Raw genomic sequence first — 27,208 nt, forward strand, 5'->3', positions numbered from 1 at the left:
GTTTCGCAGCTTACACCAGTTGAGGCCTGACGGTGGAATACCGGCGCCAGCCATGATCCCCTAATACGGGATTGTCCTTCCCGATGGTCGACGACGACGCGTTTATGGCCCGCGCTGGCTGCCACAATCTGTATTTGCCGGGGCTCTTGTCAGAAACCATACGTGAAGAACTGCTCCCACGACTCGGGTTGTGAGGTGGTTTTCCAGTGCCACAAACGACCTCCTGAGACCGAGGGGTGGGGAGGTTCTTGGAGAAATCCTAAGCGTGGCAGTGTCTTGTCCGTAGTTGCTGATGCACGTGAGGGGTGTCCGGTCCAGTGGTCAGCCACTGTATCTGTTAGAGTTTGGTTTGGGCAAGTTGGTAGCGCTAATCCATGACTTCATGTAGCGCCAACAAAATGACAAGGACAAAGGGCAACGAAATAGCACGCCGGGACAACGAAATAGGGCAACGAAAAAGGGAAATGAAATAGCAACGAAAGGACAACGAAATAGCACGCCTGGGGTATAGTTGCGTGTCCGCGCCATCCGTGGCCTTATCCGATAAGGAGATTGGCTATCTGAGGGGGGGGGGGTGCCACCTTAGTTAATGCCTCGTGCTGCCTTTTTCTCGACGTCACAGTGTCGGTGCGAATTATATTTGTGTGCAAATTTTGTCATGACTTGTTTTTTCTGTTTTTTTTTCTGTTCTTTCCTATCTTTGTTTCTTTTGATAAGTGTTTTTTAAATTCACGCAATTTTTCAATAAACTCAGTTGGAAGTTAGCGCTTGTACCCGTCGCCGCATTTGTCCTTGTCGTTGTGTTGGCGCTACACGAAGTCACTGTCTCTGCCAAACAAAGAGCTATTGGCAGGCTTGCACTCCAGCTATAAGCAATTATTGGCACCACCGCTCACATTCTGCGGAGGGGTAATCGTGCAACGGCTTTCTGCCATTCTGGAACTTGAAGATACGTTGGCAGGTTGTATACGCACCTTCACAAAGAAATAATTCGTACTCTTCCACTCTGCGCAAACGAATGACCTGCGAAGGTGTACGCCCTCCACGCTGTGCACTAAAGAAGAAATTTTCGTTTGTAATTTCCGACTGAGCATACTTTCTAGCCAATTAACTGAATGACACTTGCAAAGTCCTGAGCATTCATTTAATTTTATTTTTTCACTTATTGTCACCTTAAAAGCCCCAAGTTATTACATAGGGCGGTGGCAATAATAACAGGTTGAATACAGCACACAGTGAACACCGAAGAATACAAGGGACAGAAAAAGTGATAACAAAAGAAAATGAAAACAAAAAAATGAAAATAAATATATATAGAAAATAAAAATATCGAAAAAACGTATAGCTGTCTCTTTCCCTTCAGCGTCGCGGGCATCTTTTTGTTTGTTTCACAAGCCAAGCCAATCCACTCTGCAACTGACGACACCTGACCGGTCGCATTGGGCCGCTGGACAGCCACGTTTAAACCCCGCGCCAACACAACCGACATGTCATCAGTGAGGACATAAAACCTTTAGATGCACGTCACCCCCCCCCCCCCCCCTCCTAACCAGTGCACGCATTTAACCGGCAATCGGTCATGAACGGATGCTTAAAATTGAAAGGCCCTGTCGACCACGTCGCTCTGAAAGCCCCAAAAACTCTGCAAAAGAGATAGGCCCACGTCGGTGTTGCGAGAGGGCCAGTTGCTGTTCATACGGGAGATATTTTTAGCTACTCGAGAACCTGGAACTTGAGCCTGCAACGACGGCGGCAGTGGCTTTCTCTTCTTTTCACCCGCATCCACGCTTCTGTTAGGGTAGACACTTCTTCAATATCCCCTCTTCATCCTCCAAGCGAACGATATGCGTTCGTCTCTTAATGATTAACACCTCGAAGGCCTCGACCTTGATTCTAGTGAACACACAGGTGCGTGTCCCTTTCGATTACCAGTGGTAGGCATCTTATTGTTTGCGCGACACACTAACCCAAACCCAATCCGCTCGTAACCGGAGTAAAGCTGGCAGGGTGCATTGAGCCATGACACTCACATATTTAGGTCTCCCACCAGCACAATGTGCATGGAATCTGCTGCAGCATTAAGCCCTGCTGTGCGTGCATGCCCCCTCCAGCCACCCCCGACGTGTGCACACCTAAACCGGCAGCCAGCGACGGACCATAGTTAGGCACGAAATAGACGGCCAAAGGGAGAGAGAGAAAGACTTCAAATGCGGCCAGACTAAGATGCATTCTTATTCTTCCGCCAGAAAAGCTATGACAGCTGGTCAACGAGGGCCGCCGACGCGACAATGTCACTCGGCGTGGCTTTCAACCTAATTATGTGCTTACGCCGGCGTTCCCGTTTAATCGGTAGGGAACCGCAACTATTGGTCGAGGTGGAATTTGAGGTGGCAACGACCACGGCTACATTCTCGGGAGTGGCGGTGGTTTTCGCGTGTATTTACACCCATTCGTCCTGCTGTTGATTATGTGCAATCATATGATCACGGCACTAAGGCCATCGTCAGCCGACTTCGCAGCCTCTGAAAAGGCATCGCAGGTGGCGAGGCGAATAACCGTTCTAAAAGAGGCTTTGGTGTTTGGGAGGAGAGCCCGCAGCGGCGCTAAGTTAATTGGCTTCATCCCAATGAAAAGGGACGGGGGGCGGGAGGTGATACATATACTGCTTCGCCATAAAACGCACATATCCCAGCTAAGATAAACAGAGTCTCTTTCTACAAAAATCTCTGGTTTGTCACCCAAATGTGAATCACCGATGGGTAACTAGGTCTGTTTAACCAGTCGGTGGTGACTGACACTCCCTGGGGTCGCTTGGCTTGTCATTGACCTAAAAATAGCCGACTATGCATTTCCTGTGGATAATTATCAATGTGTGTTGCGTACGTTACTGGTTGGTAAGACACGTTCTTTTCACGCTTCAGGGCTGGTTAAACCCGCCGCGGCCCCCGTAATTGCTAAGTCATGATTTACTAGAGTGCGACCTACCCATTTCTCACGCTATCCTCCTGGCTACTTAGTGGTGGGCCAAGGGGCATGTGATTCCTTGTGTTTGAGCCCTGTTACTGTGTGCTTATGCGTGGGTAACGTATAAAAGTGGCAGCCCGTGCCAGGTGACTAGAGGGTGGCGAAATTGGAGTCGTGCGTAAGTGTCAACTATCCCTGGTGAACCACATGCTATTGGGACTAGCTGTTGGTCACGAGGTGTAGCCGCCTGTTGATGGTCCACACACTGAAGGTGGGATGTGCTGACGTGGCCCACTGAAATTTGCGTATCACGCTAGCACTGGTAGACCGCTGACAATCAAACAGGTTATTCACCAGTGTGGTTTAAGCAGTGAACAATAGTTTCCAGCGAATCGATGACCCACTGTGGAGGAGACATTTAATGTATTTGCATCCCTATTCAAAATCTCGCAAAAGAAAAAAAAAAAAAAGAAGACCGACATTAGCGATGATCGTATTGTTTGCAAGTCTGACCTGCACCGGCTGCTCAGAAATACTCCCATCGACTGCTTAGCTGTCAATTATTTAATTACCTGCCGTCACGGTATTTCCTATAATAATGAATGTAATGCCTTCACCGCTCCTTATAGTTCTTCTTCACATAAAGATGTGAGAACATTTAGCTGCGATTAGGTGGGTTTCCGGCATATCTAGGTTGTGTTTTGTGTATTGACTTTACAACCGGTAGTTTCTTTGATGAAAAAAATGCCGTGATTGACAGGTTTCTCCACTTGCTCGGACATTGCGGCATCACGGACGGCTATATTGATTTCCTTCAAACCCTGCATTCGATTTACCGTTTATTTTTTATTATATTTCATTCTGTCGCCTGTAGGTTTAGGCGACAAACCGGCGTATAATTCGATTCGTCCAGTTTGAGGCATCATAACCACTTAGGTAGGCATAGAAGGGTTCTGCGCAGCACGGATTCAACTGACTTTGAGCCTACAAAATCATAATCAGTATCGCGATCAGAAAAAAATTACATCAAACGGTACCTTTTTTGCGTGTTTGCGGCCTAGTAAAACACCAGGAATAGAGCAAATCGGAGAATACGCACAAGGTCTTTGCTTGTGTGAAGAATTTTGAACATTTGAGCTTACTTTTGGATAATTTATTTCAGATAACTCACTGCATGTTGCGAAACTCGCATATTTATTTTATCTCGGAACTGCTACTTACTACATTCACGTCCAAATGTTCCCTCCTGTGATTAGTACTTAAGTCTCTCATAACGGCTTCATGACTGCGTGCATCCTGGCGATAAAGTACCATAGAAGCTAGATCAACTCCACGGGAAAGGAAATGTGCACAAGTTTGTCGATAATCACTGTAGTGCGTGTGAAATTAATAACTATTTCTTTCAATACTTTGAGGATTCAGTCGAGGTGCGAATGTTACTGCTCTTTGGAGAAGTGTGCGTTTACGTTACGGCCTTGTTGGTGGGGTCTTACACATTTTTTGCGTTGTACAATTGCAGCGACATTACAAGACATGCAGGTGTCAAGGAAAGGTGAAATGTCCATTGTGCGACAGCCTGGAAGACAGACAGACATTAGCTGATCACATCAGGGAAAGGTGCCCCCGAAGGCCCACGAGCTGCGTCTTCTGTAATGCAGATGTCGAGGCGTGTAACAAGCTGGTAAGCATTGAAATTTCCATCTCGTGCAGTCAGCTCTTTATTGGGAGGCAGCCCGAAAGCATGCTTTCGGGCTTGTTTGCGTTATGCTTACAAAAAAATTGAAGAAGCAATCTATAGCTACTTGGCACCTCGGGGAACGACTATAGGATAGACGAAATTATTTCTGGTGCAATTAGTAAATGTTTCAAAAGTGCTCGCCTGACTCGTCATAACAAGCATATTTGAATTGTATCCGAAACAGTCTTGCTGTGCTGCCTCTTGGGATTTCTTTAAAGAACGCAGCATGGAATGCAATTCACGCTGGTTTATCATACAGGGGTGTACTGTAAAGAGATGAATGGCCAAACAACATAACGGAGCGTGTACTACTCGTATATGCTGAACAACCTAACGGGAGGATCACTAGCCAACGTTCTTTGGGCGTGTGACAGATATCGACAGTTCGTCATAAAGTTGATTGACTGATTATTAGCTTTAACGAGCCGGCACTACAGAGGTGGTGATGCGCGCCGTAGTTGAGCGCTCCATGGTAATTAATTTCGACCGCTCGAACATCTTTAACGTGCGTTGAAAAATTTAGCACATGGGCGTTTTTGCTTTTCGCCACCCCCACAAAAGCAGCCGCCGCAGCCGGTAGTCAAACCCGCGTCATTGGGCTTAGCAGAACGACGCCTCAACCACTGAGCCATCATGGCGAGAAATTTAAATAAAATTGCCCATGTAGCAGCTTTGATGTGGTGGCCATTAACCACTATATTTTTGGGACTCGCGTTGTGGGGTGAATAAAATAAATAGTGCGAAAATGGTGTTGTGGTAAAAACGATAGCCAGCCTAAAAGTATACGCTTCGAAAGGGAAACAAATGAGGGAGGAGGGTGGGAGCATAATGATAAAAGGCGAAACAGCGCACGCCGGTAGATGACACACGCACCAAAGAATGAAGTACGTCGATGTCGTTTGTGTAGTACGACCCACATTGAGAGGTGGACGAACTGACGGGGGTAAAGAGGAGATTCCTGGTGGTGCTGAGCGTGCTGGTGGTGAGCGTTGTGAAGGCGGTCTGGTCAAGCTAAGTGGAGCAGAACGTTTTCAGCAGCGAATGAAAAAAATTTGATATATGAAATGGTTGGGGAGAAGGCACTTGCAGTTAGTGCACTCTCAAAGGCAGTAATGTTTCTTAATCAACGTAAATGGAAAAAAATGTGTTCTGTCCGTTTTCTTACGCATACGTCGGTTTGCCACTCGATTCAGCCACCACTCTGAAAGTAACAAGTATCAGCACCACCGTTCCAAGCTACTGAAACTGGTGGCATGGGTTGCAGATGGTAATCTTATGCAGCGCCCAAAAACGAAAAATAAAAAAATTCAGGCGGGCTTGCACCAAGGTGTCATTACATAACCGGGAGAAGCCAAAAGTTCTGTAAGTATGAGCACGTTGGAAAGGTTTTGACTAGAGCAAATACAAAAAACCTTTAAGAGGAAGAAAGGCTGGTTGCGCGCTTCTTCACCATATGTTGCGGGAGCAGTGAAGACACGCAAAAGTATTCAGTAAATGGACATTTCATTCATCATGACAAGAACGAGAGCGGAGGGAAAGAGCCTGATGGGTTGGAAGGGGAATGATGAGACCATTCAAGGATTTGGGGGTTGTGGAAGACTACTCTTTTGCCGACATTTGCAGCCAAGCAACCACCAACATGGGCATTTAAATACGAAATGCTCAATTTTCCCTTTCAAAAAAAGCGCCCTGTTGTTTTACACCATTGGATTTGAACGCGGGTCTGCTTACTCGCAACGTAGGGCTGTACTTGCTGGGCTATTTCCCCACGTTGCCAGCGGTGAATGAAACTCGTCTTTGCTGTATTTTTTCGGGTCACGCACGATCAGTTACGTGTAATTGGTCACCATTTTTGTGCATACACAACCCGGGCAGTTCTTTGACATTGCGTTTGGACTTCTCCGAGACGTTAGTGTATTTGTGGAACATTTATTTTAGGTTGGAAGTTAGGCAGACTGATGCTATAAATGTTTTGTGTTGCATAACATTTCACCCTTTCAAAAATGTACTTCAACACCAGGTATAAATGATGGTAATGGGAACGCTATAATTAAATTGAGGCAACAAGTAAACCATACCTTGAATGACAGATTCATTTTGTTTATCGCAGAAACATGAAAGATGCTGTCGCCAGCGCCCTGGCACGTGCGAGCATTGCGGGACTGATTTCAAAACTTTCGCTGAGGTAAGCTCTGTGCTGAACAACAGTGTTATCATGAGTGGCCCAACAAGTAATGTATCTGTGCTTTGTCTTTGTTAATGTATCCATACAAACAAACACTGAATGACGTGTTAAAAATGTTAGTATTAGCGGGCGTTTAAATAAGTAAGGATGTCACAGCAGAATGGCGAGTTGGGGTAGTTGGTAAATTTTGCGTGTTGAAACCTTAAAAAAGCACAACACTAAAAACAGGTCAAAAACAAAACAACAGGCTGAGCGTTTGCTCTCAACTACAGTTTAATGAGAAACAACGAAGTACATATAACCTCCCAGTGACTTCAGACAGCATGAATTGTCCTTGACAGAGTTTATATTGTAACCTTTTCGGTGCATTGCGGCTCGTGCCGGTACCACGGTTGTTGCAGGAAGATGTTCTGTAACAAAGATGATGTTTAAGCATGTGCACCAAATAACCAGGGGAAAGCAGAAACTTTCCAGACAAGCCCAAAAGGTGACAGTTGTTTCAGTCAGGCTTCTGTTTCCTTACACGGGAAAGAGATTGCCTATATCAGTATCTAGTGAGTTGCACACATTGTGGTATTTGCATTTTGTTTCGTTTTTCAGCTTTACCCTTTTGTTTCATTTTTATGGTATTTTTCGGGTTGCTTCCGTCTATAATTGACTCATGCATGGTCTTGTCACTGGGAGCGTCATCATGTTCGTTTTTTTCTGCATGAAACTTCAGATGAGGGCATGCGCTCGTCCTGTCATTCTGTTTGTGTCCCGTTTGCAGATTTGCACTTTTTGAAGGTTTCGGCAGGCAAGGATACAGCACGGGAACGAGTTAACCGGCACTTGTCAGCGCATGTGGGAACGGTCTCACTTGTATACTTATTTAGGGTTTGTGGCACTTGCCTCGCGATGGTGGTTTTCTCGGTGGAGGGATTTTATCCGTCATCTTCCGTATTGCTGAAGCACTCATTTCGAATTGTTTGCCACAAGCAACAAACCTATCTGTGGTTTTCAATTGACATTAGCCCTATTCTATTGGTGGTAGTGTCAGAAAACCTATTTTTTATGGCTTCTTTTCAGTGGCTAGTTTTTATTTCCAGACACGATTAGCGAGGAGAACTAAATGGTGACCTGTGGTGCCCTCACTAGTATTTCCTACAACTCCTGTGTGAGATTGCAGACGGAAAACGAAGCACGGGACGTTTGCGAGCCTGAACACAAGCGACATTGTGTATTGCAGAACAGACGAGTTCACTAGGAGTGATGTCATTCAGTGGTCATTCTTCTCGTTTTTGTTTCAGCTCGAGGATAAGCACATACCAATATGCCCAAGGGTCCCTGTGCACTGCTCCTTCAATACACTTGGCTGTGCCTTCTACGTGAGTCATCACAATATGGCCTACTATTTCCCTTGTAGACCGTAGCAGATAAAACTTTTTTGTCTGGGAATAAAAAAATGAATGAAACTTGAACATATACTTCCTAGCCATTTTAAAGCAATCGAAAATTGGGTAACTTACAAGCAAACAACGTGACTGGCGAAAGAAAATATATCTCAACTATCCATGTACACTCTGATATGTGAAAGAAAACAAGTACTCATAACTTATTGCGAACGGATTGTACGCCACGGAGTGTCAATACTTATGTTAGGATTTACACGTGCAATCAACTTTTTGAAGCATTGCAATTGCAATATTTATTTTGTTTCAATGCGTACTTTTCTAAGATACAAATACCACACAAAACTGAAGACTGCACAAAAAGCGCCACTATTTAGCCATTTTTGTCGTCTTTTTTTACAGTTCGCACCTTAAAATAACCAACAATGGCAAGTATAAAACAGGACCAGCTGGAAAACTCTGAGCGTTGGCTGCTGCAGTATACCCTCATGGCGCGTTAAAAGAATGTCGCATGGCGTTCACATCTCCCTACTCACAACGTGTAACAGTAATGACTGTACATCTGCCACCTGCCCCGCCCCCTCCCCCCCCCCCCCGGGGGTATTTTCCACCCGTCCGTTTGTCCGCCCGGATTAATCAGAGCAAAGAATAATGCTGACGTCATGATTTTATAAAAGACGCTTCGAATGTTTTTCCTCTGTGAGAATAATCTTGGTCTCAATAATCAGCTGTCATAAAATCACATTGTTCGGACCTGCATTAACGCCACTCCGTACGGACTCTCTTAAGAACGTAACACACGACGTCAGAAGCCAATGTTCCGGCTTGTAACATCGCTTGTTGGATTTCTGTTACAAGAAATCCCCGCGACTGAAAACTGCTTAGGGACACGGAATAAGCGTCTCCCTGCTTGAATTCATCGCTTTGCGCAAAGGAACTTTGGTGTGGGATCCCATTTCAACTTACGATGTAATCTTCCGCCTTTTGTCATGGATTTTTGCTGTGTTCCGTTATTAGCCGCTGGCTGTTCCCTTTGTTCAAAAGATTGTTCAATACAAGGAGTGAAATTCAAGGAATTCAATGCAAGGAATGGGGTGATGCCGGCAATGTTTCTTCTGGAGAGGTGTCCGAAACTTTACTTTAAATCACGCGTTGAACTAGTGCATGCGATTTTGCGTATGTTACTATGATAAAAAATTTCCCACATAAAAAATGTGGTGCGGACAAGCATCAAAATTCCACCGTGAGTAAAGAAACAGTAGTGAAAAGCGAGCCCGACTGAAGCCGACGACAATTGCAAGAATCCCTAAGCCGACTTCACGAACACGCGCTTCGCAGCGCCAACCTCGGTCGCACTCAGCGCCAACAGAAGTTCCCACACATAGCCTCTCGGTTCTCGATGCAAACTGGCTAGCCACATAAGAGGGTCACCATAGCAAAAGCGCCCGCGCTCATCTCTTTCTATAAGCTGTTCTCTTTCTGTCACGGGTTCGAAGTGCAAATACCAGTCACCTCGTTATATTAGTACGCGTGGATGCGAACTAAGCAACGACCAGTACACAGCTTTTTCACGGCCGTGGTTTCGCCCTGCTACGCATCTACGTTAGTAATGGCGCGAAGTATTTTCGTTTTTTTACCACTTGGCCCTGAGATGAAACATTCTGACTATTTTAGTTCTTTCGTTTTTAGACCCTTTCTAAAATGTGTATAAAACATTCTGTGAAGGTACTAGATCCTATTGGGGTTGTAACAAGAGCCTTTGATTCATATGAAGAGTTTGTTGACAATATCAGAACCGTGTTTCTATCAGAATATCAAAATCGTGAATGGCGCAAGCATCATTCTTTCTTAAAAGGGAGAATTTAAGAATTGAAGCTGCCTTTCCAGAATCTGTTAGAGCGTGCCGATCAGTTTTCCAGCAAATTATCGTGGCCACAACAGTCTCGTCGATACACTTTTCAACTTAAATCTAGGCTCGATCTCTGTGTTGGTTTGTGTGGGGCGTGTGTGAGATACTTGGGCTTACCAAGTAACAAATGTACGTGTCATCCGGTAATGAAAATGAGAGACCTTCCGAAATATTCTCCCGCACCACGCCGTGCTCGTTCCTTTGTAGAGGCTTAATGTGACGCCGAACGTCAGATTACGTTCGACTGAGTCGGTAGTTTAAAATTAAAACTTTCTATGCTTCAGTTATGCGGATATAGTTACGTCAAAATGCACTAAAGGGAAACGACCTTTACACAGTAGGTTCCCAAAAAGGCGCATGAAGTTGATGATGGTGGTGGTGCGAAACAAACCAATCAACAAAGAAAACGCTCTCCGTGTTCGGGATTGAACCTGAGACATTCGCGTTTTGAAGTCACATATGTCTATCTAATCGCTCTATTCGACTACGGTAATAAGGGAAAAATTTTACGCCTCACTGATGGCGACGTAGCTGCGCGAGAGCGCCCTACAGGTAAGCTATGTTTACACAATGAGTTTACAGAAAGGGACATTAATCTTACCAAACGCGCAGACAATGTGAGGTCTTTACGGTATAGCTCTGGAAAACACATTCGCATTCTAAAACGTTGATAATGTTGAAGAGCGTTCCATAGTCGCAATCGGATCGGTCAAAGTTTCCTTTCGATTCGTTCTGCTGGACTTTGGCAATTTGGAGTTAGGACTTAAGGGGCGTATATTTTGGAATTTCCCTGACTCGGTTTGTGAGGAAACAGCTTCGGTTTTACCAACTTTCTCTTAAAACCGAGCCCTTGATTTCTTATTAGGTTCATTTTAATTGCGACCTGAAAGGTGTAATTCGAATTCGGGGTTGCTTTCGCACCATGAAAATGTATGCCTTCTCAGCAAGTAATAATTTATCCCTAATTCTGCCTTGTACAGGGAGCCCGTCGAGCGATGACAGCTCATGAGGCGAGTGGAGAGCACACTCATTTACTGGTTCGAGAAGTATGTCTCGTAAAGGACGAAAACAAGGTGAGAATCTAAATGTTTTCCCGAACTTTTGCTATAGATCATGAAAGTTAAATGCGAGGTTAGCGTACCATGAAAATGGTTTACGCGGTAGCATCTACGACACGCACAGCGCTTTTTCGTTAGTAAGCGTGTCAAATTTTGTCGGCAGGTACGAACGACACAAACACTTGCCGATGGGGAAGCACATCCCTCATGCTTGGCGAGTGAACGTCGCTTACAGTGATTTCAGACACATGTAATACGATGCTCAATACAACTTTACGTTTGTGCATAGTTTTAATAAATTTTTATTGCTATTCAAATCTTTGAACTATATAATAAAAGGGTACAAAAGCTACCTGCCTGAGAGGGCCTTGTGCGTGGCAAGGTATCAGTCAGAAACAAGCAGAAATTTTGCCCGGGCTGTTGTGGTAAGTACATACGTACTCAAAGAACAGCAACACAGAATACGCCAAATATTACAGATACAGAAAAACAAAGTAAATTAGCAGTGTGAGGACAGGTGCGTTTAACTTGGAGGTCGTGTTACCCGTACAGGCCAATCGCATAGAACTGACACAATTGATACTTTTCAAAAATAAGAAGAGGAAAATGTTATATTGCCTTACGGTAAAAAGCACACGCTCAAAAGGCAACTGAAATAAACTAAAATAAACGCGCAACGCGAAAGCTCACCCAAAATCGACTTGAAACTAGGCACATTTTTTTTTCCTCTGACGGCTTTCGCTGCGTGGCGTCGACTTCAGCGTTCCTAGATTCTTGCGCGGTGGCTGCCGCGCTTTCTGGCCCTGACGGCGTATCGTGCATACGACGAGACTCGAGCCGTTGGTAGGCTCGGGTTTCGGAGGCAGCAGATTAAAACGGCCAAGTAGCGCGCCCTCGGCTTCAGCCTAGGCCTCATCAAGGAACAGCGGCCTCCATAAAAGGCTCTGTGAACGGCAGCGGTGGGTCCTCCTAGACAACTCCGCAAACTGCACCTGCCCAGTTTTAAGCACGTCCTTGGGAGGCGGGGTGGGAACCACCTCCTACCAGTTGTCTTTCGGCTCTCTCACCGATGCTTCGGGGCTAGCTCAGCCTTGCCATCTCTCACTCTTGACCACCACGCATCGCGTCCTGTTGATGCTGCGTACTTTCTCTTCCTCCTCTATCCGCGAGTTTGTCGATGTCGTCTGCTAATTTATCTTTCCTAACAGGATGCACGTTTTCCAAGAATGCGCATTCGGCTCTATCTTGTCCCTGGTGAGCCCTAATTTAGTGGTATGCAACTGAGGATATAAAAATTCTGGCATAGCCACACTGTTCTCGGCATTTTTTATTCAGTATCGTTTGCAAACCTCTTTGGAACCAAATCTTTGCGGTCGCGTCGGTGTTGTCGACGGTTTATGAAAACTGAGATGTGGAAAATCGATTAGTCATCCTCAAGGTAGTCAGAGCCGCTGCCAGCATGGAGGAGGTGGGATTGTGGCCCCTCATCTAAAGTAGACAAGTAGCAATACGGTGTACAGCAGAGGTATTATCGCACACATTATGGTTTAATTGTTGCAATTATGATAAGCCTTGTTTTGTTGTTCCGCACTAGCAATATATTTTCCAAAGAAGAGCGCCAATTTAGCTTCCGCAGTGTATAAAACACCAGAATAAGAATATTTATTTGTTTTTTATTTATTTATTTATTTATTTATTTATTTATTTATTTATCTCAACATTTTGTTAAGAGATACATTGTTTAGTATGACAGGGATGAAGGCAACAAGCAGGCAGACTTAGGCTGAGTACGCAGTTTAAGCGACACTTCACTCGGCTTCAGCTGAATAAATTTAAACTTTTCCTTCTAGTGGATGCTTAATCCTGCCCTGAATGCAAAACAGGGAGCTCTTCTCAAATATAAATTAGACGCTATCATACGAAGCCTAATATTTAGCAGCAATATACTCATTCTGTACTGCGTAACGATATCACCATTCAGGCACACAGCTCTAGAGAAAAGTCCACACTTGCTCCCTATTCGTGAAAACACGACCATCATTTTAGTTGCGCCCTGCTCTCTCTCCGGGCGTACGTTCGCCGATATTAATTCCAAGCAACTCAACGTCAATCAGCACTCATATCACAGAAATTACAAGAAAAGTCAGGACATTTGATGGTGACGGAAGTTTGCTTAGATATGGTCGATGGATTCAGCAGTAGATGAAGGCTCAGATTCCCCGAAAAAAATTGAGGGGCAGATAACCCTGCAATTTTTACGTACAACCTTCGGCTATGAAAAAAAGTCGGGGCGTGAGCACCACTTTTGCTTTTAGGATAAAGTAACATAAGTACATGAACAAGTCACTGAAGGTAATTCTCTAGTGCTGAGAACCATATATTCTGGTGGAATCGTGTAAAGGAAACTTGGTGTGTATAGTTGTTACCTGTATCGTTTGCAAATGAAATTCCCAAGTCCATCGTGCACACGTATTCTTTGAACGTTGTGCAGGCGCTGTCATCAAGAAAGCATTTTAAAACTATCTAATAAATCTTTTAAAGGTTATAACGATGGCATACGCCAGAAATCTTGAAATAAATAATTTCTGGGTTCCAGAGCACTGTGGAATCGCTGGAAATGAGGCCGCCGATCAAATAGCTGCTGCCGCTGCCGTCAAGAATGCAGTCGACATAACAAAAGTGCCTTACACTGACCTCAAGACGCACATCAGAAAACAGCTTCGTAACACATGGCAATCACATTGGAGGCAGCAGGCAGACAATAAACTACAAGTAATATAACCACGAGGACAGTATGCATCTGACTCACACAACAGAAGCACTGAAGTCACTCTGTTAGGCTACGGATAGGCCACACACTGCACCCATCGCGGTTTTTAGCCGACGAAGCAATGTTTTCTGTCGAAGGGGTTTTATTTCTTAGGAAAGATAAAATGTCTACAGCTCTTCTCTGATCACGCATAATCATCCGGGCCCTATACACCTCCCAGAAAACATGCGCTGTTAAAAAACACAAGACGAGGCGTGCACGGAACAAGCGCTTGTCCGGTCCACGCCTTGTCCTGTGTTTTTTTAAAGCGCTTGTTTTCTGTGTGACTATGAACCAACACGCCCAAATCTTTTCCCTCCAATACACCAGCCAATTCCATTGCATTTTGTTTCGTGTGTTTTAATTGTACTCACTGGTTTTAGTATCTCCGATTACGTCACTCAATAAATAACTCGTTGTTTTACGTTCTTGCCCTTGTTGGCCTTGCACCAGTAACCGTCACCCATAATCATCATCATTAAATATTTGGTACTTTACATGCCGAAGCTAGACCCGGCCATTAAACGCGCCGTATGGGAAGGCTCTGTATTGATTAGGACCACCTGGCGATATTCACGTGTGTCGAGGTATCGACACTGTTGTTCTTGCTTTTTGCCTCCGTCTTAAAATGGGCCGCCGTGGGTGGGAATCGAAGCGGCGTCACTGAGCTCAGGAGCACAACGTTTCAGAGACTGAACCACCGTGGCAGTTGCCTCATTGTAAATTCTGAGTGAGTTCAGCGTAAATATTTGCACTTTATATTACCAGTGTCCAGCCCCCTTATTTCTAGGCATCTTTAGAGACATTCCTTGCTTGCAATAATGTAAACATCGGTTTTTTAAGCGGGGTCTAAAGGTTTGTCTTGCCGAATTTATTAGAATTACCCTGTGCTGAAAAAATTCAGCCGCATGCTGGTCTCAAGTATATTTTTTCCTGAAGGAGTAATGGTTGTAGGCATACGTTATCATTTTTATATTTACTGTTCCAAAACTACCGCTGATTGCGTAGCAATTCGTATGAAGACCGCAATCTGAACTTAGTTCTTTTTCCCGGATGGATGCTGCTGGTGCTTTTCAAGGCATTTGTTGACTCTTGCCAGGTAGCAGGGGCCCGGTCTTTAGCACTTGCGGATTTGCAATCAGGTCTTAGCGTCCGCTTTACCCGTAGAAAAATAAATAAAGGCGAATAAAAAGCGCAGCTTATTACCATAAACGAAGCTATTTTATAACAGGTATTAACTCTGTTTGGTTTCAATAAAATAAGCAACCGTAAATTATAAAATTAGAATAAGTAGTTATTTAGGCCCATGTTAGTAACGACAATGAAATGTTATCTTATATTTAGTGACAAAAAAGTTACCACAAAGTCTTTTAAAATGGGGGTGTCTGTTCATTACAAAGTAGTATCGTCTGTAAAAAATGGATAGAATTACCTTTTTGCTAACTTGCTGTGCTTTAGTTGTCCGGGTGAGTTGAGTGCTTTCCCTGAGAATGTCAAACAGATAAGGCAAAAGTTGCTTTGAACGTGCTATCTTTCGCTGTAAAAAATGAACGTAGAGAAATCATTAAAAAATGTAGGACGCATTGCTGTGAAATGGATGCATAGGTGGTAGCGCATTGGAAAACTGTTCGCTAAACTACATTCTAAACGTTTTTGTAACACAACGTAATTTTCAGTTTTTTTTTTGTTTCAGCGGCTTCAAGAGAGCTTGCAGAAAAAAGAAAAACAGTACGAAGACCGTTTAAAAGCTGTGATGGACTATGTGGTAACTGCCTATCTTCTCTGTGTGGCGGGGGCAAGCACTGCTGGCATAAATTGTTACCATGCGTCATGTTGCATGCTTGTACATTTTAGGCTATATTTCAAGGAGAGATGGAAAGTTTGAAGCAGCAGAATATTCAGATGAACGAAAAACTTAAGGCGCAGGAGCAGCAGCTGAAGGTGGGTATTCTGCATGTCCTGTTTTGGCATTACCCCTTTAGCGTCTGTTCAAAATTTTTATTCATGCCACGCGAATACTACGTGCCAACACTAAGCAAAGCATGAGAGTCTAAATCATACTTAGGTTGAGCTCGTAATTTTATACGACTAACGGCTCGATGGAATGAGACTCAAATACTAATATTGTCTTCCGGCACGAGACGGCAGAAAAACCTGTAGTTTCAGGGGCCGTCATTTAGGCCAGAGGACAGTCATGGCAGTCACTGGACTTACAACAAACTTTATCGGAAGAACTCCCATAAATACTTAAAAACGACGCGCGTGCAGATGGGTCACCCCTTACCCCTTCGAAAACCCAAGATCGCCTCAAAACTCTCTTTCACACCGAAGTCATCTCAGGCCGCATTAAGAAACGCTACCTCCTCATCAGTTAATGCTAGTGAAGGTTCACTGATGCATTTCTCTCCTCCTTTCTTGATCAAGAAGGCCTCTACCAGTTCTCGCTTATCCTTCGAACTACCTCGCCCCACAATAGACACACCTTTCAAAGTTGGAGTGCACTTGCCGTCACGCACGTGCTGCACCAAATGACTTCCTGTGCCATTAACGAGGCTCCTACAGTGCTCGCGCATGCGCTCTTTAAGACACCGGCCCGTTCGGACGATGTAATCCTTTTTGCAGGACAAGGGAATGGAATGGACCTCTTGTTCTCTGCATTCAGCGAATTCGGTGCAGTGCTGCGTGTGAATAGCATTTGCCTTTGGCTTCTTGTCAATGCGAGTACACAAGCCGGCAAGCTTCTTGAGGGCCAAAACAACCTAGAAGTGACAGACCGCACTTGTCTTCCATGCTGGCATTCGTGTCAAATCCCTTTCCTGTGGTGTGACAAAGTATTACATATTTATAAAGTTTGTTGTGGAAAATCGAGAGGTGGCAGTCTAAGCGCCGCCGGGGTTTTTATGTTCAGATCTTGTTCGGCGCTGTTATAAAAGTTACGCACCGTTTTATATAGTAGTTGGGAAAAATAGGTATTATTACTCTGAACACTGCAGCTTATAGCTATACGGATGCTTGTCTTTGCATGTATGATTCACATCAAACGCTTTTTTGTGTGCGCACAGGATCTGAGGGACAAGGCCGCGGCTCCAAGGAAGGAACCTGAGCTGGAAAGAAGGCTCAAAAAATTAGAAGAAACTACCCGCGTGTTTGAAAAGCCACTTGAGCAACTCATTCAGAGCATCGCAGGCTTGAAATGACATGGTCGTCTGGTACAAAAAAGCGCGGGAGTGTCAAGCGACTATGAGTTTTGATATTTGGTTATTTAAAATCTTTAATACAATAAAATTCGCAGTAACCAGTGTTATCGCGGAATGCATGCTCAGTGCCCTAGAGTTCTACGGTTGCAAAAACTTGTTAACTAGGAAGGTAACGATAAATAAAGTAATGTGGAATAATCATCGAATGTCCGATTTTGAAAAGGTTGTGTCCACCTTTGGGGTACCAAAGGCTTATTATGCTCAATGTGATGCGTTTGTCAGGCATGCTGCTTTTATGATTGCAACATTAAATGCTGAATCGCATCCGTTGGGTGTTCTTCATAGGAAACTATTTATTGTAGCGCATACGTTGTAGTGTTTTTCCCTTTTAATGGATAGTCACAATTCCTATTTCTGGGCTATTGCTGGGCTTCAGGTGACCGTTTGGCTTATAATGAACAACGAAGATATTCTCTCACTTGGGATATAGATTTATTTTTCAGCGTCGTTCTCTTGACCCACGTGCGGAATAACAATATTTGATGGACCCTGTAATCGTACAAATTTATTTACCAAGAGTGTGTTGCCATGTCAACTACCACGATTATGCCTCAACTAACGACAACATAAAAAAGCGCCGAGAAGAAATGAATACATACAATGGTCTGTTTAAGTAAGCAAGGCAACAATGTTTTATGCCTGCTTACTGCATGTGACACGGGCCCTTTAGATACAGGCGGGCAAATTCTAAGCGATGCAGCTTTTACAGCCATTTATTTGCATCCCGTTTTGATGAACGATACCGTAGCGTTAGCCCCGCAGTCCACTGGCATAGCAATAACAGCACTGAGTGACACCTTGTCGAGTAGTTGTCACTCGTTTATGCCGTTCCTGGCCAACAATCTACGTAGGTTTAATAGGAATTCTGCGTTTACAGAGGACTTATTCCCAACGCTAAAAGCGTAGACTTGCGGTTTAAAGGAAGGGCTGCTCCCCACTAGTCCCCATGCGTAGCATAAAGAGCTATGTGTCGCAGAAAAGTTGGGAATGTTTGGGTGTTTATGGTGAGCTGAAAACTCTGTAGCTCCAATTAGCGGCACCAAGTGATATCCAAAAGACCTTAAGGCTCTGTCACAACAGATTCCGTGCGAGCAATAGGGTCAGCCCCAAGATCATTCATATCATCGATGGCGCTGGACGGCACACCGTAGGCCGCTGTTCCAGTTTTTATTCGAAAGCCTTACATATCTGATGAATAGCAATAGGTGACCGTAGTCGTCGTATAAAATAAATACATGAATTGTGTTGTGTTTTAACCCGCGTTTCCGGGAAAGGAACCAAGTGCGCTACCGTTGCGCTAACACTGCTCCCTCCCCACAGGGCCGAGAGTGGTCTGGGTGAGTTCCACGGTACAGGCGAACGTGATGGCACATGAGAAGAAAGGATGCACCCGGCCACAGAGGTACGTGAATCTGGGGGAACTGTCGCGTGAAGGACGGACAGTCTGGCTGTCGGATTATTTGTTGCCATAAGAAAAAAACATGCGAAAGAGAAGCAAGACTCGCAAAAACGGTGTAGCAGGAACGCTCTTTGATTTTCTATGTGCTTTCGCCTTGAAATTACGCATGAATACTTCAGTGCCAGAGCAAATCTCCATCACTCTTCTTGACAACCAAAAGCGTACGTATGTTAATGTTACCATTTTTTAGGCGGGAGTCCTAGGTTGTAAATTTGTTTTCCTCCTGCAACGCGGTTCCTCCTGAGATATTGTTTAGTTAGGATCCCTTGTATTGTATGACGCTGCCCTAACAGACGTCGTGCGAGCAGGAGTGTCGTGTTTTCTTGCGATACAAACCAGGCCTGCTTACACTTTCATGGTTACAACCATGGTTCATGGTTACAACCATATACGGTTTGACTATAGCTGACGTCTCTCGGAGTTTTTGTGTTGCATTCGGAAAGTGTGTACTTAATATCTTTCAAATTGGAACACCGGTGGCCAAAGAACAAAGAAGTTAGCAGCTTCCCATGACTTTATTTATATTTTTGCATTCGGGGCAAAGCTGGTTTTGTTTGTAACTCGAATAATAGATCTTACTAACGCTATTTTTCAAAAGTATGCTGAAAGTGGGGCTCATCAAGGTGTCGGTAGTTAAAAATTTGGGGCTTCCTAAATTCGCTGAAATGTTTTTAAGATACTCCTAATTGTGGTTTTCAATAATAGGTACCTGTTAAAAAAAAAACAACCATTTTGTATTTTTACCGCGTGCGCTGATATTGTTGCGCCGAGCTTAAAAGGCCCTTTCATTTATATTATAATTATTTATAATGTTATCATTTATCTATTCGAAATGTATATTCAGTGAATATTTATCCGCCCTAAACGAGAATACTGCGCATGCCTATGGCGCAATGCGTATTGCAGGAACACTTTGCAAGCCACAAAGGAACGACATTTTGTGAGAACAAAAATTAAAGCGATTTATGCACGACTGTTTGTTGAACTTCTTTGTTACGGGAAGCCGAAAAGGGGCACTGGCACATTGCTATAGGGGATCTACGCCGACGACCACGAAGTAGTGTGTGTTCCGGGCTCAGCTCAAGCTGTCATGGCAGCTTGTACATAGTTCATCCATGTAAATACATCGCTGTTCCATCGCCCAACATTCATTTCACCTCTAGCTTCTCCCCTCGTAACAATATTAAACTAAATAAACCTAAAGCTCTGTAACTATCAGCTCTTCTACTGGGGCGGTAATTTTTGCTTTCTTCAGAAACAACGGCGATGGGTTTACTTCATGTGAAGTCTATTGCAAGAAATTGCGTGCGCAACTGCGTTACCACTGCGAGAAGGTTGTCGCAAACTCAACATACTCAGAGAGAAAATGCGTAGCTTAAGGAACCGTGCAGCCGCATTTTTTTTCTGTATTTTGAAGGCGAGTCAAGTTTCAGATAGTGTTCAATAAACCTGTAAACGGTATAATTGAGCTGGGGAGAATATTTGATGTCCGTATAAACGGCTGTGTTCTCGTTACAAAAACAAATACATGTGGTGCATAGACCTCAGTTACGCAAGTTGGGCTTAGTCGCATGTCGTCTATGGTGGTAATCACGCCTTTGGGTTTTGGTGCCTAAAAACCGGCGTCAATAAACCCATACAAACTAAGAGATTTCACAGTTCCTTGCCACGCCTACCTAAAAGTAATCGAGACGACTAGGCGCATTCAGCTATGATTTATACTTCTAGAGACATTTACATAAAGCTTCAGAGGATTTTAGCACAGCAAGTACTCTCTTAAATGGCTGGGAAAGTACACCTTTTCAAAGGACGACGACCAGGGGAGGTCGAAGCGGGCAGAGCGGCGGCGGCTTATCGCTTGTCTTAGAAACGAAAGCTGATATTGCTCTGCTTGTCTAGCAATTTGAAATAGTTCCTGTTTGATTCCTGTAAGTTGTCTGTGCATTCTTGTTTCTGAAGCTACGCAACTCCCGCGCTGTTTATTATTTCGGTATATTTGTTCTGTTAACCGAGCAACCAACGACTCATCGGGGTGAGTACCTACTGTCACCTACAGACGCTAAAAAAACCCAAAAAACTGCGAGTATAAAGGTAAAGTGATCACTTTTTTGCATGTGTATTTTACTGAGAACAGACTAACTGTTTTTGGTGTTGTATTGCATCTCTAAACATTTCGAACGTGGAATGGATGCGGGTGTATAGTGTATTCTTACCGGAATGCATCATTGGTGCAGCCACTTTACCCTCAGGTTGTTACAAACAACTATATACCGTGTACACACGGGGGGACTCGAGTATCCTCCTCCGTGCTTGGGAGGAGGAGAGTCGAGTCCGCCCTTGCGTATTCAGTGAACAGTTAGGCCAGCCTTGGCCAGGTGGCGCCAGCGCCACACTAGCGACTAAGCGTTTTCTAGTTTCGGTTTCGCTGTAGGCTCCCATTGTCCGCTCGAAGTGGGTCATAAAAAATTGGTTAGGCACGAAGAAAAGTCACAATAATTTTATTGTGGACGCAGTCCGATCTCGTGTTGCTGTTCGCGAAGTGGAACAGAACGTTCGCAGAAGGGCTCCAATGTACGGAAGCATGCGAAGTCTGGGGTGCTGCACCACCAAGCATGATTCAATCATTTCGCCCCCAAAAGTTCAGGTCCCCTTTATAAGCCCCATGTGTCGCCCTTACTGCGACGCGACCAGTACATCAGAGGAACTGTGGAACAGCAGAGCTAAAACCGTCAAAAATTATAGCTGTGGCCCGGAACGTATGCTCAGTCGGAGTCGTCGGCAAGCCTCACCTACTTTGCGAAGGGCACCGTCGAGGTAACCAGTATTAGAAATCTCGAGCAATGCATTTCGCTGCGTGAGTGAAGTAGACAATTCTAGCGGTACATTTTCAGCGCATTTCGATACAGAACCACAATTGAGGCAGCGCAAATAGAAAGCACGCCACTTACACTCTCTCTAAATAAATCCTATGTAGGGTTTCAGTCAGCGGATTACATGGTTATCGCCATAAAGCCATTACGTCACGAATGAATAAAAGATGCGGCAGCAACTCTGACAAACAATTGATGCACGAATGGATAAGCCAAATAAAAACAAAGGACATACCGAAAATGTGTCATGTCGCATACGCTAGCAAACCAATTATATGAAGCTTTAGCAGAACTACAAAGAATTCACACATCCCCAGCCTTATTTGCCAACTCGGGAAATATTTTGCGTTAACCAAGCTTGATCACCATATTTTAGCGTTGAATAACTTCATTGTAGAAGCTAAGTATTATTTTGCGCTTTGCGGGGGAGCGCGCATATTTTAAATTATCGCGCATGCGCGATTTCTCCCTCCACTGCATAGCCCTATGGCAGTTTCAACGTGTTTCTATAGCCGCAAGCTAGCATATAACGAACAGTAAACAGCTGATTATTCGGAACAGGAATGCAATGCAGACCGCATCAGCTTAAATCACCGGACAATTATAACGCTGCAGCTTTTTTCATTGCACGTCGAAACATGAAATAACGGTGAAGGATTAATATACAACTTTCACACCAATGCAGTATTACTTTGCTTTACGGCCCTTCGTATTCATAATATAGTCGGTCGACGGCCAACAATTTTAGCGTAGTCCGGAAAGAGAAGCTTTAGAGACAAGTTTCAGGTCGTCATTAATACATGGATAATTGTGTTTTATGCCAGCATATTACAGCCCTTGAGGTATTATTTTGTTACTGTAACAATGCATAGCAATAGAAAAAACTAAAGCCATCGGACAGCTTTATTTGGACAAAACGCGTGAACAGGACACTATGCGACAAACGTGATTAAAGCAGCGCTCAAAGAACTTTCATGAGGAATTTCTTGTGACGAAGTAACGTTAGCACACCCTACCATGTCGAACAAGCACCCATTCATAGCAACCCTAGAAAAAAAATTGTCAAATACACCCGTCTAGCCGCACCGGCGTTCTCCGATGCCCACAGGCACCAGCGAAAATTACGGAGAGAAACGTGCTCTCAAAGGCGGCCATGCCAAATGACATTACACGGGCCAACAAGGCCGCGCCCATGCGTCGCGATGTAAACGGTCGATAGATGGCGGCACGAGGCCGTAGCTGCCGCAGGTAGTGCAAATAAGAAGTTTCAGATCGGCGCTTATCTAGACGGACGATAGCGTATGCTGTGGCACGCCGGCTGTGTTGTTAGCGCTTGTCTTCAACTGCACCAATTTTTAGTGTGCCTCACCTACGGGGAAACGCATTCATAAGTTCTTTTGGGACCCATCGCACGTCGAGCAGCCTTCGCTCTTTCACTTAAGACACTGAAGTTTGTGCACACTTCACGCCAGTTTGTAAAATATTACGCCAAAGTGTTTACGCTTGCTGCATATATGCGGAAGGCGTCTATACCTCAAAACGGCATCGAACCTCGGCTTCGCTGCCTTTGAAGGACCGTGTTTATTCCTAACAGGCTCGCCTATTATGCAATTGTCGAACATTCTCACACAAGGGGTGTTGGAATAGGCGTGAATGTTTTCTTCGTTTAAATCAGGCAATAACGGAGAAGCCTTTGTACTTATGTATGTTCCCTTCAATTACCTTCACTTTTGCAGTTCGTAAAATTGGGGGCTTGATCCAGTTATTGATCACAAAAAATAACTTTGGAAGAGCCAGACAACATTTTGGTGCCCCGGAAAATATCAAAACGGCCTGTTCTTTTGCATGTTGTCCAATATGCAGGCCAAAAGAATCTCGGAAGTCATACTGGTCCCTCACAGTAATCAGGGCAAAAAGCAGGCACTGAAATGTAGACCGTGCCATATTTTTAATGATATCAAGGGAGCGACGACCGATCGTCATGTCAGGTCCTCATCACGGTATTAAGCGGCAAATTAGACGAGAGTACGCACACCCTCATAAAAGTATCTGCTGAAACATTGTCGTCTCCTACGCTGTTCTCCTTTGAGCAACGAACACCTGTGGTTCTTATGGGCGGAGGCCGGTTGGGCAAACAGCAAAAGGTATCAAAGCAGCGTTAACATTCCTTATCATCGTGCAGGGCAACTGATACTAAAGAAGAATGGAACGTGCATTGGAAATGCGCCTGTGTATCACATGACCCGGACTCCTCGTAACTGAACTCATCCCGATACCGTGGCAGGGGGTATATTGCACGCAAGGCAACAGTGTTTCAGAAGACTCTCACAGATGAGAATGCCTTTTCCGTGTGCGCGTATTCTCACCTATTTCGCCGGTGGACACTGTAATAAGGCACTGGAACGTCGGTCTGTCGTCACTATCGGGGTATTATTAAAAATTTGATTGGGTGTACGCAGCGTCTTCAAACGCATAGAAAAAAATTCGCCAGCCATGGTCCCTCCACTCCACGAGATATTTTTAACACTCTACTTTAGAGCAGTTTCGGTTTTGTATCGAACGGCAGCCTCGCAATCTGCACCTGTCGGTAGAGATTTCTGCGTACGTTAAAGATGTCCAGGTGGTAAAATTATTTCGTAGCTGTCCCATGCGGCGAAACTCAAAGCTCAGTGGCGGCTTCTGCTCGTAAACCCCATCCAATTTCCTCCAGAGTTTTGTGTTATCACCTTTTTGGGCCCTCGCTAGATTAGGAAGCTTTAGCGCAGCGGTTGTGCCTTTAGGCAAGATAATCGTCATTTTCGCGGCTCGCTTGCGGCTCATACCACGAGGAGAGCATTTTGACGGCTCTGCAACTTTCACGTTGCGGTGTGATAACGCTCAGTGCGCACCTGTTGAATTGAACGCGAAATAACGATGATGGTGATGATTATGATGATGCTTAGCGAATTCCGCTTTGTAAGGGGATGGCGTTGCACAGCGACCTAATAAGTAACGCCACTGTACAATCTTCTCGCCATAAAAAAGCCTTTATGGTACATTTGTGCTAGTCTGATTTCTTGGTCGGATGTCTTCCTATCTCCTTCTCTACTGTTTTCCCAACAATTTTCTAACCTCCATTTACTAACCTTTACGTCTTTTCAATTAACCTGTACGTTAACCTCTTAAAACCAACGGCTTCCCGAAGCTGAATGGGTATTTCACTTAGGACTGCACGGATACCTTTGCACTCCGTTACACCATGTCGCTCAATTTCTGGCTCCCTGCCACAACCTGCACCCAGTTCTTCCTGTACCGGCTCGCGCGGATAAGCGTTTCTTTTCGCAAGCAACACAGCCGGTCTTCAAAAAGCAATGCACTGCTTTAGGTAATATCAAAAACGCTTCTCTTGTGCACTCCCGCTTCCAAATTCTGTAGATCTATAAGGACTTCTTTGCGTCCATACTTCCAAGTTTGTTATGTATGATTCTTTCACTTCTTTTTTTTACTACCTTGGTCGTTTCCCCTGAGCGTTTAGGTCTTATATGCTCTCTCCTAAGCCTTCGGGTTCTATTAGGTGCGAAGCACCTTAGAACATCGCAATGTCCGACCATTGGCGTCCGTTGGCGTCCGCGCACACAGCATTATGGACGAACGGCTGAAAGGAAGTCGCAGAAAAAAAAAGGAAACCAGCACCGGCAAGATTCGAACCACGGACTCCCGCAACAACATGGAAGGAATCCAATACGCTACCACTACACTACGCCGCTTTTTTTCCCCTTTATTTCCAAACATGTCTTGATGGTACAAAGACAAGCAGTAGTACAAATAAAAAATTAAAGTTGAAACAAATTTTAAAATCCCAATATCCACTTTGAGGTATCGTGCTAGTGGCTAAAATATTTTCATCTGTGTTAGCTTTTCCACCTGTGACAACCACTCTGCATGGTTCATCAACTTGTGCCTTTACAACTTCAGTGAAGGAGATTACGACCTCTCCGAAATAGTTCCGGACAGGACGAGCATCAATGTCGGAGTACCAGAATGCCATACGAGACTGCCATATACTGTGCAGGCCCAGTAGCATGATAAAATCCAATGAAATACCATTTTCGTTTTGAACGGACGAATACCGAATACCGTGCGCGTCAACTGGAATCACTTTTGTAGCGTTAGCGTTAGTTGCAGCACATCCCAGAACAAAACCCCGTCACAACAATCAATAAAAACATGTTCAATCGTTTCCGGTTTTTTGCACAACCTACATGCCCCCCCCCCCCACCCCCCCCATGGCAGAACGAGACCCTTTTCTTGCATCCATGTCTAAACAACAACAGTACTTGTATGTAGTCCAAAAAAAAAAACGTTTTAATCCCCGGTGCAACTGGCATTCTTTCAACTCGTTTTAATAAATCTCGACCTGGGCCTACAAAGTACCGTATTTACCCGATTCTAACGCGCCCCCGATTCTAACGCGCACCCGATTTTCCTGGCAAAAAACCGAAAAAACTTGCACCTCCTATTGTAACGCGCACGGGACTTTGTGACCCACACAAACGAATGCGAATGAAACGGGCGATTTATTTCCCGAAGTAATCTCACTCATCGCACTCCTCGTCGCTCTCCGCTGAACACAACCTCTCGGCCTCGGTGCCTTCAAGCGCGTTCGCGATGCCACACTTCTGAACGAACGTTCAACCATGGTCTATGGGATCATGGCGCATGCCTCGCACGCCCATCCCGAGAGCTTCTCCAGAGGTGCACGCTTCAGCCGACCGCTCGTTTTGAACGCGTGGGAGCCGCTGCTGCTATTGCTGTTATCAAGCGCGCAAGTGAAACAATGTGACGATTTTTGTGAACTCCGATAGAAAAGCCTAGGCGCCTAGGCTTGCTGCGTCCGAAAAATCGTTGCTAAAACCTTTGGCGCCATCTTGAGATGGCGATGGCGATGGGCGGGACGAAATTTCCGCTGTTTCAGAACTTTCGGTTTTGTATCCGATTCTAACGCGCATGCGATATTTCGGACTATTTTTTCGGAAAAAAAGTGCGCGTCAGAATCGGGTAAATACGGTAAATGATCCTATACAAGGGAAGTGGAAACACAGTGTCGCAAAGATCAAATATTCCGACGGAAAACGCCCAATTAGAAAACGAAAAGAATCAACAACTTCTTTGCAATACCCGCGGATACCTTCCGGCAAACACACTGTCGTAACTGTATATTCAGGCAATACCCTGCTAATCTAACTTGGCAAACGGTGCGCTGAAATGGGTCTTTTACATCTCGAAAGAAAAAAAACGGCTCACCAACTGTCACAAAAATAGATGCTCTAACCCTAACCACCCATATCGTACCCGACGGAAAAGGTTTGTACGGCTCGCTCGCTCCTAAGATGAACGCCAGATGAATACTGCGAAAATGCTATGCAAAATTTGAACATTTGGCCTAGAACAGGGGAGTACTTGTAACTCGTACCACAGTTTGCTCCCGATGAAGAGGTTGCACACCATCGCACGAGCAAAAATGAATAGATTGGTATCCTTCCACGCTTCTGTCTTCTCTCGTAACCCCACTGTGTGTCTCCGCCAGTA

At 44.7% G+C, this 27,208-nt stretch overlaps 1 protein-coding gene across 4 annotated transcripts in view; it reads left to right on the top strand.

The window, feature by feature from the left end:
- LOC144142275 (TNF receptor-associated factor 5-like) overlaps positions 1 to 27,208 on the top strand; it is a 51,733-nt gene that overhangs the window by 18,982 nt on the left and 5,543 nt on the right. For 3 of the 4 annotated variants that reach the window (XM_077673645.1, XM_077673647.1, XM_077673646.1), the window contains 7 exons: positions 4,484 to 4,645; positions 6,813 to 6,887; positions 8,177 to 8,254; positions 11,168 to 11,260; positions 15,748 to 15,819; positions 15,909 to 15,995; positions 17,117 to 17,452. In XM_077673645.1, the coding sequence (XP_077529771.1) occupies positions 4,484 to 4,645; positions 6,813 to 6,887; positions 8,177 to 8,254; positions 11,168 to 11,260; positions 15,748 to 15,819; positions 15,909 to 15,995; positions 17,117 to 17,251 (702 nt within the window). In that variant the 3' untranslated portion in view covers positions 17,252 to 17,452. Of the gene's footprint in view, positions 1 to 4,483; positions 4,646 to 6,812; positions 6,888 to 8,176; positions 8,255 to 11,167; positions 11,261 to 15,747; positions 15,820 to 15,908; positions 15,996 to 17,116; positions 18,714 to 27,208 lie in introns of those variants that run through there. The other variant, XR_013316931.1, reaches the window with a different exon arrangement.

The sequence above is a fragment of the Haemaphysalis longicornis genome, unplaced genomic scaffold, assembly GCF_048455015.1.
Source record: "Haemaphysalis longicornis isolate Haplotype H1 unplaced genomic scaffold, Haemaphysalis longicornis Haplotype H1 scaffold_6, whole genome shotgun sequence".
In the NCBI taxonomy this organism is placed as follows: domain Eukaryota; kingdom Metazoa; phylum Arthropoda; class Arachnida; order Ixodida; family Ixodidae; genus Haemaphysalis; species Haemaphysalis longicornis.